This window comes from Lissotriton vulgaris, chromosome 9 (assembly GCF_964263255.1).
Source record: "Lissotriton vulgaris chromosome 9, aLisVul1.2, whole genome shotgun sequence".
Taxonomy (NCBI): Eukaryota; Metazoa; Chordata; class Amphibia; order Caudata; family Salamandridae; genus Lissotriton; species Lissotriton vulgaris.
The window spans coordinates 583,256,317-583,269,435 of NC_141697.1; the positions used below are offsets into that span (position 1 = coordinate 583,256,317).

Genomic DNA, 13,119 nt, shown 5'->3' on the forward strand with positions numbered 1-13,119 from the left:
AACGGGGGAAGAGGAGGTCATGGGGAGCCGTCAGATATCGGAGTGGGTTTGTTTATCACTGCATAGTTTGGGGGATTAAGGATAATGGATTGATGTTAAGGGGAGTAAGTTTGTTTGAATTTAAATGCAATTGATTTCGATTTATGTTTTGAGCAATAAGCATTTGCAAAATGTATCATGGATTTATGTGAATACTATTGGTAATGTTACACAGAGAACGATTCAGTAATTGTGTGCTTACTTTAATTGTCAACATACAGTTACCCCTGACGAAGGGCTGGACTCAAGCCCGAAATGCATTGGGTGCTCAATAAAGAAATACTGATTTGAACGATTCTGTGCATTTTGATTGTATTTTCGAAGAGATCCGGATGGGCACACTTAAATATGGGAAGCATTCAAAATACACAACGTCATACACGTGGACAATTTAAAGGATAAAAAGGAAATCTTTTGGAAAAAAATTGTGGACTAAATGGGATTAATTAAAATAAAAAACAAATGTTGAATCTGCAGCAGGATCTAGTATCCAATAAACGCAGTGCATCTGGGAGTGGAGCGTTTAAACGCGCTTCCCATAGTATCGCATCTATGGTAAGGATAGGGCAGACACAGGTGTAGAGTTCATGGCTGGCTGAACTCGCGATGCGGTTGAGGGTAGACCTTTGGCTCATGCTGCGTTAATAGCGACACACACAACAGTTTTCGTGTATGATCCCGAACCCCGAGCGGGCTTGTGCTCCTTCATTTACCTCTTCGGCCGATCCCGCACTCCGAGGGCATGCTACATTGCAACATTGTACATTGCGGAACGGGTGTCACCGACTCTACTACAGAAACACACGCATTAGTTACATCCTTGGCAAGGCCAAAACGTAACCACGCCCAGAGCTCAGGGTTGATCAACCACACCCCTACGCAGGACCATCGTACGCCAGTCCACTCCGCTTACGCTTACAGGGGGATACAACACTGCTACGTGGGCCTTGTATACCCAACTGCCTGAGGTGACATGGTTGCGTTCCCTGTACCCAGCACAAGGTAATGTGATAGGGCCCGGGGCCCTCATGCATACATAATGACCACACGGACACACTCAGATAGTTTGTGGGACTGGCTACGGACACATGGCCCAGTCCCTTTTATTACCAGGGTCACATGTCCAGTGACGCCTGTGCTGGATGGGTGTTGGGTAGTGTAAGCCACCCCTCAGGGGGTGGTTGGTACTGGCAACAAGTACAACAGTTATCAGACAACCAGAAGTTCAAAAATCAAACATCAAGGGTCCATGACTTGAGCTGCACAGAGTTAGAGGCCCCGGATGCACTGCGGCCGGCACAGGCACTACGCCACGGGATGATGACTTGCTCTGCACTGAGGTAGGGCCACGCGAGCAGAGCGAGTCTTCGTTGATGTCCAAGGAGAATGTTGCGGAGTGCTTCGGGGGACAGTGGAAGGTGTCCTTCCAGGGCATGTTGCAGAGGACAGAAGCAAGCCGAAACAGGCAAATGGAGGAGTGGAATGCTACAGCTTCATTTTTACCACCTAGTCAGTATCAGCTACATGATTATGAAGACAACACCCAGGCCATAGACTCAGATGCCACCGAAGTTCAACCAGAGAGTGCCCATGACTTTCGGGGCACAGAGACAGTGGCACCAGGGCTGAAAGGGGATGCAGTCTGCGATGAGGCCTGTACAATGATATAAACTCTGCCATAAATAAATCAAGACTCAGTTCCAAATGTGTGACCTACTTGGCCGCAGTGTAGGCCAGAGGCAGCGCTTAGCAAGGGACCACATACATGTGTGGTTGGCTTGAGAAACACAGAGTTAGAGACACCAAAGCAGTTGTTGATAGTGTTCGATCACCTCCGTAACGATTATCCTATTTTTCTCCGGACTGAATCTGGTCTTCCTCTTACTCCTCTCCTTGCGTACAATGATATGTACTCTGCCATTGAGAAATCAAGACTCAGTTCCAAGTGTGTGACCTACTAGACCACAGTGGAGGCCGTGATGGTCGGAGGAGGCTGCCAAGGTAGTGGGCCTCAGGCTTGGAGCTAGCGCCGGCACATAGTGGGCCCTCTTTGACACACGCCGGTGTCGGCAGGTGAGACTGGGTGCTGCATACTGCAGTCTGTCCAGCACATCCATGCCACACTTGGCATTGTGTACATTCTCATTCATGGGTCACTTGCCTCCTTCGCACATGCCTAGTTCCCACCTCTCACTACAATCTGCTATTGTGTGGCTGAGGTGCCATGCCGTTGATGGCTTATGTACATGGCTAGCCCTGGTTACCACAGTAAGTTGTGCTGTTGTGTCTGGTGGGTGGGCATGTTGTTTGGCATGTTGTATGTGAGTTTCTAACGTGTGCATTCCCAGAGTTGTGAGTTTCATGATTGTGGACTTTAGGTGTGTGGTGTGTTCATTTAATACTTACCAACAAGCAGTGCATTCCCATAGGTGCCATCCTGGAAGCGCTGGTTGATGATGAACTGTCGGAAGATGTAGGAATCATGCACACTGCCTGGGTAGTTGGCGACGACATTGGTGAAGAGTCCCCAGTGGTCCATTATTGCCTGCACATTAATGGAATGCCTGTGCTTTCTGTTGCGGTAATTGTGTGCAGTGTCGGCAGGGGCACAAGTAGGACATGTGTGCAGTCAATCGCCCCCAACACATCCGGGAAGCCAGCTATGGCGTAGAAGCCTTGCTTGGTCTCCAGCTGTTCCTTCGCAGTGTGGGGAAGTGAAGTTGCTGGGGTACAAGGCTGATTAAGGCATCCAAGACAGTAGTGATTAACTTTGATAGGGCTGGGTGGTGAGACTACTCCGACTCTGGCGGTTGTTGGTTAGAAGGTACCAGAGGCCAACAAGTGCAGCATGGCCAGCAGCTTTGTCTGAGGTGGGATGCTGATTGTAAGCCGTGTTGGTACCTTCAGCCTGTGGGCAATGATGTTCAAGATGCAGAAGATTGTTGTCCTTTTGAGCCTGTAGGGGGCAATGACATCCTCTGGTGTTAAGTCTGTGAGGCTGGTGCGTTTCCTGAAGGTCCGCTGTCTTGTTCTGCGGTAGTCTGGGGGTGGGGGGCAGGGGGGTGGCGGGCCTGGTGATGGTGGCAGTGGGTGTTATTGCCCTGTTGGGGCTCCGGGCTGCATGATCAGTAGTTCCATGGCATCTGTTGTTCGCCAGGTGTGGCTCTGGCCTGGGCTCCCTTTTCTGGTGCAGGTTGTCATCCAACTTTACACCAGGTAAGAGCAGGTGTTAAATTCCTGCAGCTAACGTGCCTCATCGCCTGTTTTGTGATCTCATCGCCGATCTGGCTGGTTGTTGGGAAGGTTGCGAAGTGGTGTTGTCACGGCTTTTTGCACGGGAATGTCTACTCTGCATCCCATTAACGATAGTTGCCAGTGTCATCTGTGGCAATGTTTTTGGCGGCTGCTATCACAGGGAAACTGGTGATATCGGATGTTAGCACCAGCTTGTGAATGGGCCTATAAATTTATCACGACTTTGGCTGTGATAAAGTGCCGCTAACTCTGCCAAAAGTCCTTGAGAATACGCCCCTAAGAGTATGAAAGTTTAAGAGCTCATTAGTACTTGATTTTAGAACAGATTGTTTTGGCTTGAAATATTTTAATTTGCAGCATATTCTACGAACTAAGTGGAATTAGACATGGATAAATATTTATATCAGCAAGGAGGCAGAATCACATCACATAAAGGAGGCAGTTTTGAATCAACAGCATAATCACATGAAAGAACAAGAGAGGAGAAAGATAGAAGACGGGATAGAAAATTGGAGGATTGAAAATTTTATTACGGCCTTAAAATCACACACTATCAAACTTAGGACACAATCTAAAAGATTTTTAGGCAAAGAAACACTATTTGAAAGGCCGTCTATTAAAAGGATTTGTGACTCTGATCATGATTAGAGAAAAAGTGAAAGCAAAAAGAATAATTAGAGGCTTTAATAAAGGCATCAGGTAGTTTAACCTCCTCCCCTGCTGGTGACGGAACCACTCCGTCATCAGCCGCGGTCGCGCTGTGCTGATGACGGAGCGGTTCCGTCACGGCCCGCTCGGCATGCCTGCACGGTGCGGATTCCGCGCCTGCGCTGAGCGTTCCATTGAGCGGGCGGGGCCGTGACGGAACCGCTCCGTCATGAGCACAGCGCGACCGCGGCTGGTGACGGAGCGGTTCCGTCACCAGCATGGGCGCGCCGCGCGGCCGCCCCCTTAGCGCTGCGGCGGAATAGCCACCGCAGCGAAGGGGTTAAAGGCTGTAAGATACCAGAGGAAATTATCTTGGTAAATGTTTACATTCCACCAGGCCCTAAACATGATAGCTATTTGGGGTCATTGGGGAATCATGTAAATGACCTTGAAATTGAGTATTTTATATTCCAATCCTTTAGGGGATTTCAATGCTTGAATTTCCACAAGAAAATCATAAGATTATTCTCAAGGGATACAAAGCTATACTATGAATACCAGATCAGATATTGAATAGTGTTAAACCAGATGTTTGATGACATTTTTTTTAATAGTGTTTCCTTAAGTTTAAACATGTTTTTATTGAAGTTTTGAACTTATGAGTAACAGTCTTAGGGTACCCTCCTTACCTCTTAGACCATCTGTGTATCGCCATCTTGCTTCTCTTGGCCAGCTCTTAATTAACAGTCCCCTTGCAATCCTTTTATTGTAGGATGCTGTGTTTTAAGCTAGTTCACCAGTTCCTTGAAAATATTAGAAGATGTATCTCGTCTTGTGTTGTAGTAGTATTCCATTCTGGTGTCTTCCAGTCTTTCTTCTTTCCCTGAGTAGTTTTACCACCCTTTCCAAGTCCAAGATCTACTACAATTTCATCATTTTCACGACCTCATTTGAAGTTGTTCATGTCCCCCAGTGTGCTAATATAGTTTGTTTTAATGCCAGCAGCATGGACTTTACCTTTCCTATTGTGGAGAGGATATATCATTTCTGATGAACTCCCCAACAATATGACCTCTGGACACTCGGCTACAAGAAACTGTCACTCCCTTGATTATTTGCACTACTCTCTCCTAAAATGATCTTACACATGGGAGGGAACATAGTATGTGTGAAATACCCTATTCCTCCATATACACTCCCATGTGTGTCAGCTGTGACCCAGTTTTGCAGGTGTCTAATGCCACTGGTATAGAATCTTCAGTAGGGCCGCCTCCCCTCCTGTAAATCCTACAAAATTATTGGCTGTAGTGAGGACGTTGCTCCATTAGTCTACATTTAGGGGTTTGTCAGACAGACCTCCTCTCCCAGAACCTCTAGAATGGAAATGTATCACTTGGTTTCACAGTGTTTATCAGTCTGTAAATGCAGGAAACAGCATGTCCCCCATCCAATCTTGTTATTTGAAATGGAAGTTGTTCTATTGATCAACGTATGGACATTTTGTAGTGGTGAATAATCCTCATTAAATATGTATGCAGTAATTAGATTTTTCCTCAGATTCTATATATGATAGCGGGTGATCAGGTAGGCAATGACCACCAACCTATAGAAATTGTAATTCATTTAAAGAATTTAGAGCATGAAATGAAGGTGGGTGGAAAGACACTGAAAATAGAAAATTCACACAGAATTTATTGATCAATGAAGGCTCAAAAATGGTATATCACATTACTAATTCAGATCATTGAAATAATGAAGATGGGAGATTTTTAGTAAGAATTTGAAGTTCATAACAAATTTATGGTAAATTTGAGGTTAATACTATTAAATGGAAAATAAATTTAACGAATACGAAGATCAAGAATGCTCACTATCTTGAGATTTATAAAGAAAATAACTTCTAAATAAATGTGTTCATGATGTGTTTATATTAAAAAAGAGAAAGAGGCCTCTCCATTCAGAAGTATAGGCAGGAAGTTCGTAAAAAGTTCTGAAAATTAACTTTAAAATAAGAGAAAGTTTTAATTGGATATATAAATCAACAAACAGGGTGCTTCTTAGAATTAATATTACATGCCACCGGCACTGTAAAAATATAACTTCACCCTCTATTCCTGAAGTTGCATGGTTAACCAAATAGCAGAGGTGTATAAACTAAATGTAATAAGCAGATAATAGCCCCCCTTGAATATGAAAAGAACTGAGGAGAAGAGCAGGGAAAATACATCAACTACTGAGTATTCATTTGACCAAGACATCAACTGTCCCTAATGACAAATGAACTAGTAGCCCTTATTTTATCTTTAAAGTTTTCCTGTGCTCATGGTTCTGATGGTATCTCAACATGAGTATTGAGTAGCAAACCGAATAATGGGCCTCATTTTTGAAACTGCTTATGGGTTCAGTGATTAAACTTTACATAAAAAGGATAAAAAGTCACTGCCTGGAAAGTATAGATGGGTTATTCCTATGCATATTCAAGACTAACTCTTTGCTAAACACCTGTTACTGAGTTTAGGGAGTGGAATATAAAATCTGCTATCTTCGCTAAAGCCCAAATTGATTTTAGAAAGAGTCATTTGACAGTTGATTCCACCTCCTGAGGAAATTGCTGGTGGAAAAATATGCATTACAAAAAGAATGGTAGTTTATGTGGTTAATATTGATCTTATCACTGCATTTGATTTGAGGACAGTATCTGATAGTGGTGTAAAAATGTGAAGTGGGGCAGTCATGTGCCTCTTTTATTTTAATAATAAAACTTCATAAAGATTCTTGGACAGGGATACAAATGGGAAGAAATGGATCTCTGTTGCAGAAGATAATAACACTGACTGGCTTAAAAAAAGATGTATTTTAGCACCTTCTTGTTTGTATTATAGCAGTTGCCCCAAATACATCCAGTCAAGCTCAATGTATTCTCCAAGGAAAGATGTTGGATGCTGACATTAAAGAATCAGATGCCAATAAGTGAAGTACAAAGAGGATAGAGAGGCCAATTCAATCATTGGTACATATGATACCATTTTGTGAAGCTCTTTAAACTAAGTAAATATTTGTCACTTCTATTAATCAGAAAAAAACAAGATTAGTAATGTACATGAAATATTAAATTAAGTGGCTTGGTTAAAAAAGTTTCAGGTGTGTTTAAATGAGGTAACCGTTTGAAATAATTTCATGACTTGATGAAAGAGAAGCAATTGAAGTAAATTAGTTCTCTTTTCTGTCTTTATCAAATGTTTGTAAATGTTTGTGTATCCAATAATGACATAAATCAAACAAAGAAATGATTGATTGATTGATTGGTTGATGTTGTGCTCCTATAGGCAGTCAAGCGGGGGTTGGAGCTGTGGTCCAGCTAGCGATAGAGTCTGAGGTCATAAAAGTAGTTTTGCGAGGGTCATGCCTGTATGCATATAAGTGCATGGAAATACCTGCAGAATGTACTTACTCGCAGTCCACAAGATTGTTACAGCTCTGTTGAGCCTAGAACATGGTGAATTTGGACAAGTCATGGACAATTTAAAGACATATTCAATGTGTCTGATTCAGTCAGTTAGGTATGCACCTATTAAGAGTGGTATATCAGATTATGATATATCTGGATGATAAAGTTTATTTACATTTCAGTTTTATTGGGTATATTAATGGTTTTTCATTTGAATCACTGTAGCTGGCATTGCCCATTGCCACTAGTAATGTTCGATTCTAGATACCTCATTGGAACATAGGTCAAGTAATAATAATTAACAAGAGGACCGATGGGCTGGTTTAAGGAAACATTTTATTGTATTTGACTTCTAGTAGACTGTAAGGAGGATTTGGATTTGTCATCTATATGACCTTGAAAGAGAAACTATATAACGCGTGCTGTTCATAGTGGGATAGTTAGGGCACTGACTAATATTTACATTCATTTGTTTTGTTTATTAGAGATGCATATATCTATTCAGTCTTTCAGGCTATTACTTTTTAAATAAATCCATGAGATAATCCAATATGAGGTATTGTCAGTCGATATTTTAAGAAGTCTGGACTTAAACAAAAGTACTCTTTGATTGTCTATGTTAAGTTGATTGTGGAATATTGTGTTGTTGTAATGCTTATAACATTTGTTTTTAGAGAAAATTAATGCAAATTAATGGTAAAAACAGCTATGTACAGCTCTTCAGATAAAGATACTTGAATGAATGAATATACAATAATCAGGCTGCAATGACTGATTTCACACAAAAGGATATACTCATTGTTCAATTCAGGCAGTGCTTAATTTGCGCTCTTGTTAAAGGGGAATGTGCACCAGCACTTATTTTTTTGGGGACCAGGACTTATTTTTCATCATTGGTCTTTGCCCCAGATTAAGAGAGAGAAATTCAGGCAAGGGAGAGCAGGGTCTGATATGAAAATCAATCCTGGCAAAAATGTTCAATTCAGCCCCACACTTCAGGAGGCCATGATTACAATGTGGCCATGGGTGCTTAGTTGGGTCATGGTGGCACATTCTCCTCTGAAAGCAACCCCTTAGCCTGCAGCCCAATAGGAAAATGCCACTGTGGCAGAATGGTCAGTCCATCCCTGATTAAATAAAAAACACTGTGGGAAAGAAAGAAAACAGGTATGAAAAAGCAAGAGCGAGATAAAGAAATAAGAAGTGTAGAGTGGTGGAAGAAAGAGGTGCAAGATTATATCAGAATGAGGAAGCCTTGGTATTCTGTAGTCCTAGCATTCTAGTACCAGCAGCAGGCTCTTAAGAAAATATTTGGGAGAGGAGATATACAAACCTTCCTTGCTAAGTGCTCAGTGATCCTTTAAAAGACCTGCTCTTTCAATCAGCAATCATCGGTGGTGTAACTGAATTTAATTGGGCCCACCAGCAAAGTTCATGGAGGGGGCCCTGTCTGGACTCACTCCGGAGCTGTTCGGCCATTTTACTGTGCCGAGGGGGCCCTCTGGCGCTCGGGGCCCCCCCGCTCTGCGGGGGCTGCGGGAGCCTTTGTTACGCCACTTGCGATCGTACAAAACAAGCACGGGCATAGCCAATAGGTCTCGCTTTTGGGACGTTCTAAGTGTTTAGTCATGCAACATTTGATGTTGTTTAATCAAGGATATTGTGCTGGATAACTAAACATTTATAATGTCCCTTTTAAAGGCGAGACCTATCGGCTATGCATTGAGGGGCCTTATAAGTGTTTAGGTAGAGCTTTTGACTTTGCCAATGTTTCTAAGCTGTGCAGTAGATGAGTGTTACTGTTGTGCAGCATGCTGAGAAGTTGTAATTAAAAAGTGGATGAAGCGCTGAGTGATGCTGAGGTGTAGTTGAGTGACGCTGTGCTGGCCCTGAGTTATGCTGTGGTGGCGTTGAGTGATACTGTGCTGGCCTTGAGCGATGCTGTGGTGGTCCTGTGTGATGCTGTGGTGGTGCTGACTGATGCTGTGGTGATGCTGATTGATGCTGTGATGATGCTGCCTGCTGCTGTGGTGATGCTGGTTGATGCTGTTGTGCTGCAGAGTGATGCTGTGGTAGCATTTAGTGATGGTGTGGTGGTACTGAGTGATGCTGTGGTGGTACTGAGTGATGCTGTGGTGCTGCTGAGTGATGCTGTGGTGGTGCTGAGCGATGCTGTGGTGGTGCTGAGTGATGCTGTGGTGATGAGTGATGCTGTGGTGGCATTGAGTGATGCTGTGCTGGCCCTGAGTGATGCTGTGGTGGTCCTGAGTGATGCTGTGGTGGTGCTGCCCGATGCTGTGGTGATGCTGATTAATGTTGTCGTGCTGCAGAGTGATGCTGTGGTAGCATTTAGTGATGGTGTGGTGGTGCTGAGTGATCCTGTGCTGGCCCGAGTGATGCTTTGGTGGCCCTGAGTGATGCTGTAGTGGTGCTAACTGATGCTGTGTTGATGCTGATTGATGCCGTGACGCTTTAGTGTGATGCTGTGGTGGTACTGAGTGATACTGTGGTGTTCCTGAGTGATACTGTGGTGGTGCTGAGTGATGTTGTGGTGAAGGTGAGTGATGCTGTGGCATCCTGAGTGATGCTGTGGTGGTGCAGAGTAATGATGTGGTGGTGCTGACTGATTCTGTGGTGGTGCTGAGTGATTTTGTGGTGAAGGTGAGTGATGCTGTGGCGTCCCTGAGTGATGCTGTGGTGGTGCTGAATGAAGCTGTGGTGGTGCTGACTGATGCTGTGTTGGCTCTGAGTGATATGGTTGGGTCCCTGAGGTATGCTGTGGTGGTGCTAAGTTATGCTGTGGTGGTGCGGAGTGATCCAGTGGTATTGTTGAGTAATGCAGTGTTGGCCCTGAGTGATAATGTGGTGTCGCTGAGTGATGCTGCTGTGGTGGTGCTGAGTGATGCTGTGGTGGTGCCTAGTGTTGCTGTGGTGGAATAGGGCGATGCTGTGCTGGCGCTGAGTGATGCTGTTGTGGCCTTGAGAGATATTGTTGTGGGCTTGAGTGACGCTGTGGTGGTGCTGAGTGTTGCTGTAGTTGCGCTGATTGATGTTGTGGTGGTGCTAATTGATGTTGTGGTGGTGCTGATTGATGCTGTTGTGGTGCTGAGTGATGCTGTGGTGGTGCTGAGTGATGCTGTTGGGGCACTGAGTGATGTTGTGGTGGCGCTGAGTGATGCTGTGGTAGTGCATAGTGATGCTGTGTGTTTATTTTAATTTTACCACTGATGCGTTCTGGTAGTTGAAGTACAGGTTCAGATTACTTGGTGCAACTGAACTAACACAGCGACAGTGATGACTTGTAAAAGAAAAGTGCAGGCGCTGAGTGTGAGAGGGAGGAAGGACAGACATGGCTGCCAGCAGAGTGGAGTCGAAGGGACCAACATACGAGACGCGCTCTGTGGAGGGGGAGGGGCGTTGAAGTGCAAATAAAGCTGAAATAAATAAAGCATGTTTGGATGCGAGGGCCATCTGGCTGGAGTGGAAGGGGGGAATGAGGTGACAGGGGGAGTGAAAATGGAAACACACTGTTGAATGCTGAAAGCAACAAGATTACCAGCAAATGTCTAATGTAAAGAAATACATACAAAATAAAAGTAGGATGCCTTTGTAGAACAAGCTGCGAGACACGCTCTGTGTGGTGGGGGAGGGGCATTGAAGCGAGGCGCGCACTTGAGCGAGTGAGAGGAAAGCCAGATGGCGCCTCTGCTCGTACCTGTGCGCAGAACCGCACATTGTATTCCACACAAAAAGCTGTGGTCGGCTTTTTAAAGCCCACTCACTAAATGTCTCGCCAAGGCAACGCATCCGCTGGCTAAGGCGAGACCTAAAATGGAGGTCGGTTGTTGAATCCTCAAAGTAACCTTATCACTTTTTCCTTTCAGAAATTTCCAAGAACTGGTCAGATCATGCCGTGTGGTGGGAGCAAAAGAGGATGTGGCTTCTCAAGACAAACTGGACTCTGGACAAATACGGGATCTTGGCCGATGCCAGGCTCCACTACATGCCGCAGCACAGGCCTATCTCCCTGCTGCTGCCCAACATGAGGACTGTGCGGCTGAAGGCCAGCTTCTCCAGCCCTGTCTTTCAATGCGTTGTGGGCATCTGCAGGTTACTCAGTGAGCAGACACTGTCCTTCTCTGTCAGAACAGGTTTTTGTGTGTCAGTGTGTGTGGCTAAGGTGCAGGTCCAGTGTGAGGACACACACATGCTCTGAGCCAACATAGCGAGGAGGGGCACAAATTACCCTAGCCAATAACTATGGAAAATGTGTGCCTTCTTTTAACACATGCACCACCTTGACAATATCAGACGTAAATGAAGATATGTGTTTAGTATTGCATGGCATAATTCGGCATGTTATTGCATTTCTTATGACATAGGAAGAAATATCTTAACATCATGGAAGTATGGAAAAGGAAGGGTAATACACTTCATGGCGTGGTTGCTAGATTGAAGAAGGAATGGATCAAGGGAGGGAAAGTGATTGAAAGGATTTGCACACAGTGAACGAAAGGAAGGGAAAAGAGGAAACCAGGGAAGGAAGGAACCATGAGAGGGAGGTTGGAAGGGAGGAAGGGAAGGTGTTAGATGTGCACATGTCATGCAACCCTTGGTAGATCAGATCTTCCGGAACCAACCCACTGTAGACTTAGAGGCCTTCAAATTCACTGTGGGCTCCCGGTCAAAGAAGCTGTAGTACTTGAAGTGGAGCCAGAGGTTATCGTTCTCCTTCACGTACTGTTGCATGAGTGAGTGAAACAGGTCCAACCTCCTGCAGAGAAAGGGAAATGTGCGTCATGTACAGACTTTGAGACATGGGCAAGCAACAGTCAGTTACAGGCCATAGGACACAGACATGTGATATTGAGTACAGTAGTAGGACTGTACTATCTTAAGGACTGTGGGAGAAGAGCGGGCAAACTTTGGAGACATCTCTTCTCGCCAGCCTCTTCCAAAATGTGTGAGTCTGTGGCCGTGTAGACATGGACACTGGATACATGGAGTTGCTTGCTGAATAGTTAGTGCCCATGCTCACAGTATACCTTATAACCATCGGTCCTCCTATTCTCTAACCTGAAGGAGTTTAACTTCAGTCAAAGTTGGAGGGTCAGGGATTAAGTAGTGTTCCAGATTAGAGCCAAAATGCCCATACTGTTTTATCTTTATAAGTGCCAATATGCCACACCTTGGTTCAAGTACATCTCTGGTAATTGAGCCTAACATCTCAGAATGCTGTAGTTTATACAACAGAATTTTTTTTTCATTTCCCTGAACAGTCTCACATGTAGTGGAAGGATATATCTCTTGCTATTGGAATGGAATATCTGGTTTCATGGAATGCAAAGATTTGAAAGAGTATATCCCATTGCATTCTCATGCCAGATGGTACTTTTAAATTATAAAGTCATATATCTTGTCTGTTAGATATCTTGGAATGGTATAGCCCATGACATGGAATGGTATATAGCCTAGAATGGAAGGAAATAACTATCCAGATAGAAACAGTGCCTCTCTATTTACAGATATCAGGCACCCAGAGGAACTGTCTCTACTAAGAGCCCCAGAAGAGAAGGAGAAAAAGAAAAAGAAGGAGAAAGATCCATCGGCAGAGGCAGTTCACGACTTGACCGGCCTGGTCTTGTCTGGAGGTGGGTGACTATGTAGGAAAATATGAGACAGTTACTAACTGAACATTTGCCATCATTGGCTGACCTTTTCTGCTGTAT

At 44.4% G+C, this 13,119-nt stretch overlaps 1 protein-coding gene across 1 annotated transcript in view; it reads left to right on the plus strand.

The window, feature by feature from the left end:
- The window catches only part of FERMT3 (FERM domain containing kindlin 3), a 100,952-nt gene that overhangs the window by 43,268 nt on the left and 44,565 nt on the right, over window positions 1-13,119 (plus strand). Inside the window, exons 3-4 of the mRNA XM_086938143.1 lie at window positions 11,275-11,508; window positions 12,916-13,041. Of these exons, the coding sequence (XP_086794269.1) occupies window positions 11,275-11,508; window positions 12,916-13,041 (360 nt within the window). The remainder of the gene's footprint in view (window positions 1-11,274; window positions 11,509-12,915; window positions 13,042-13,119) is intronic.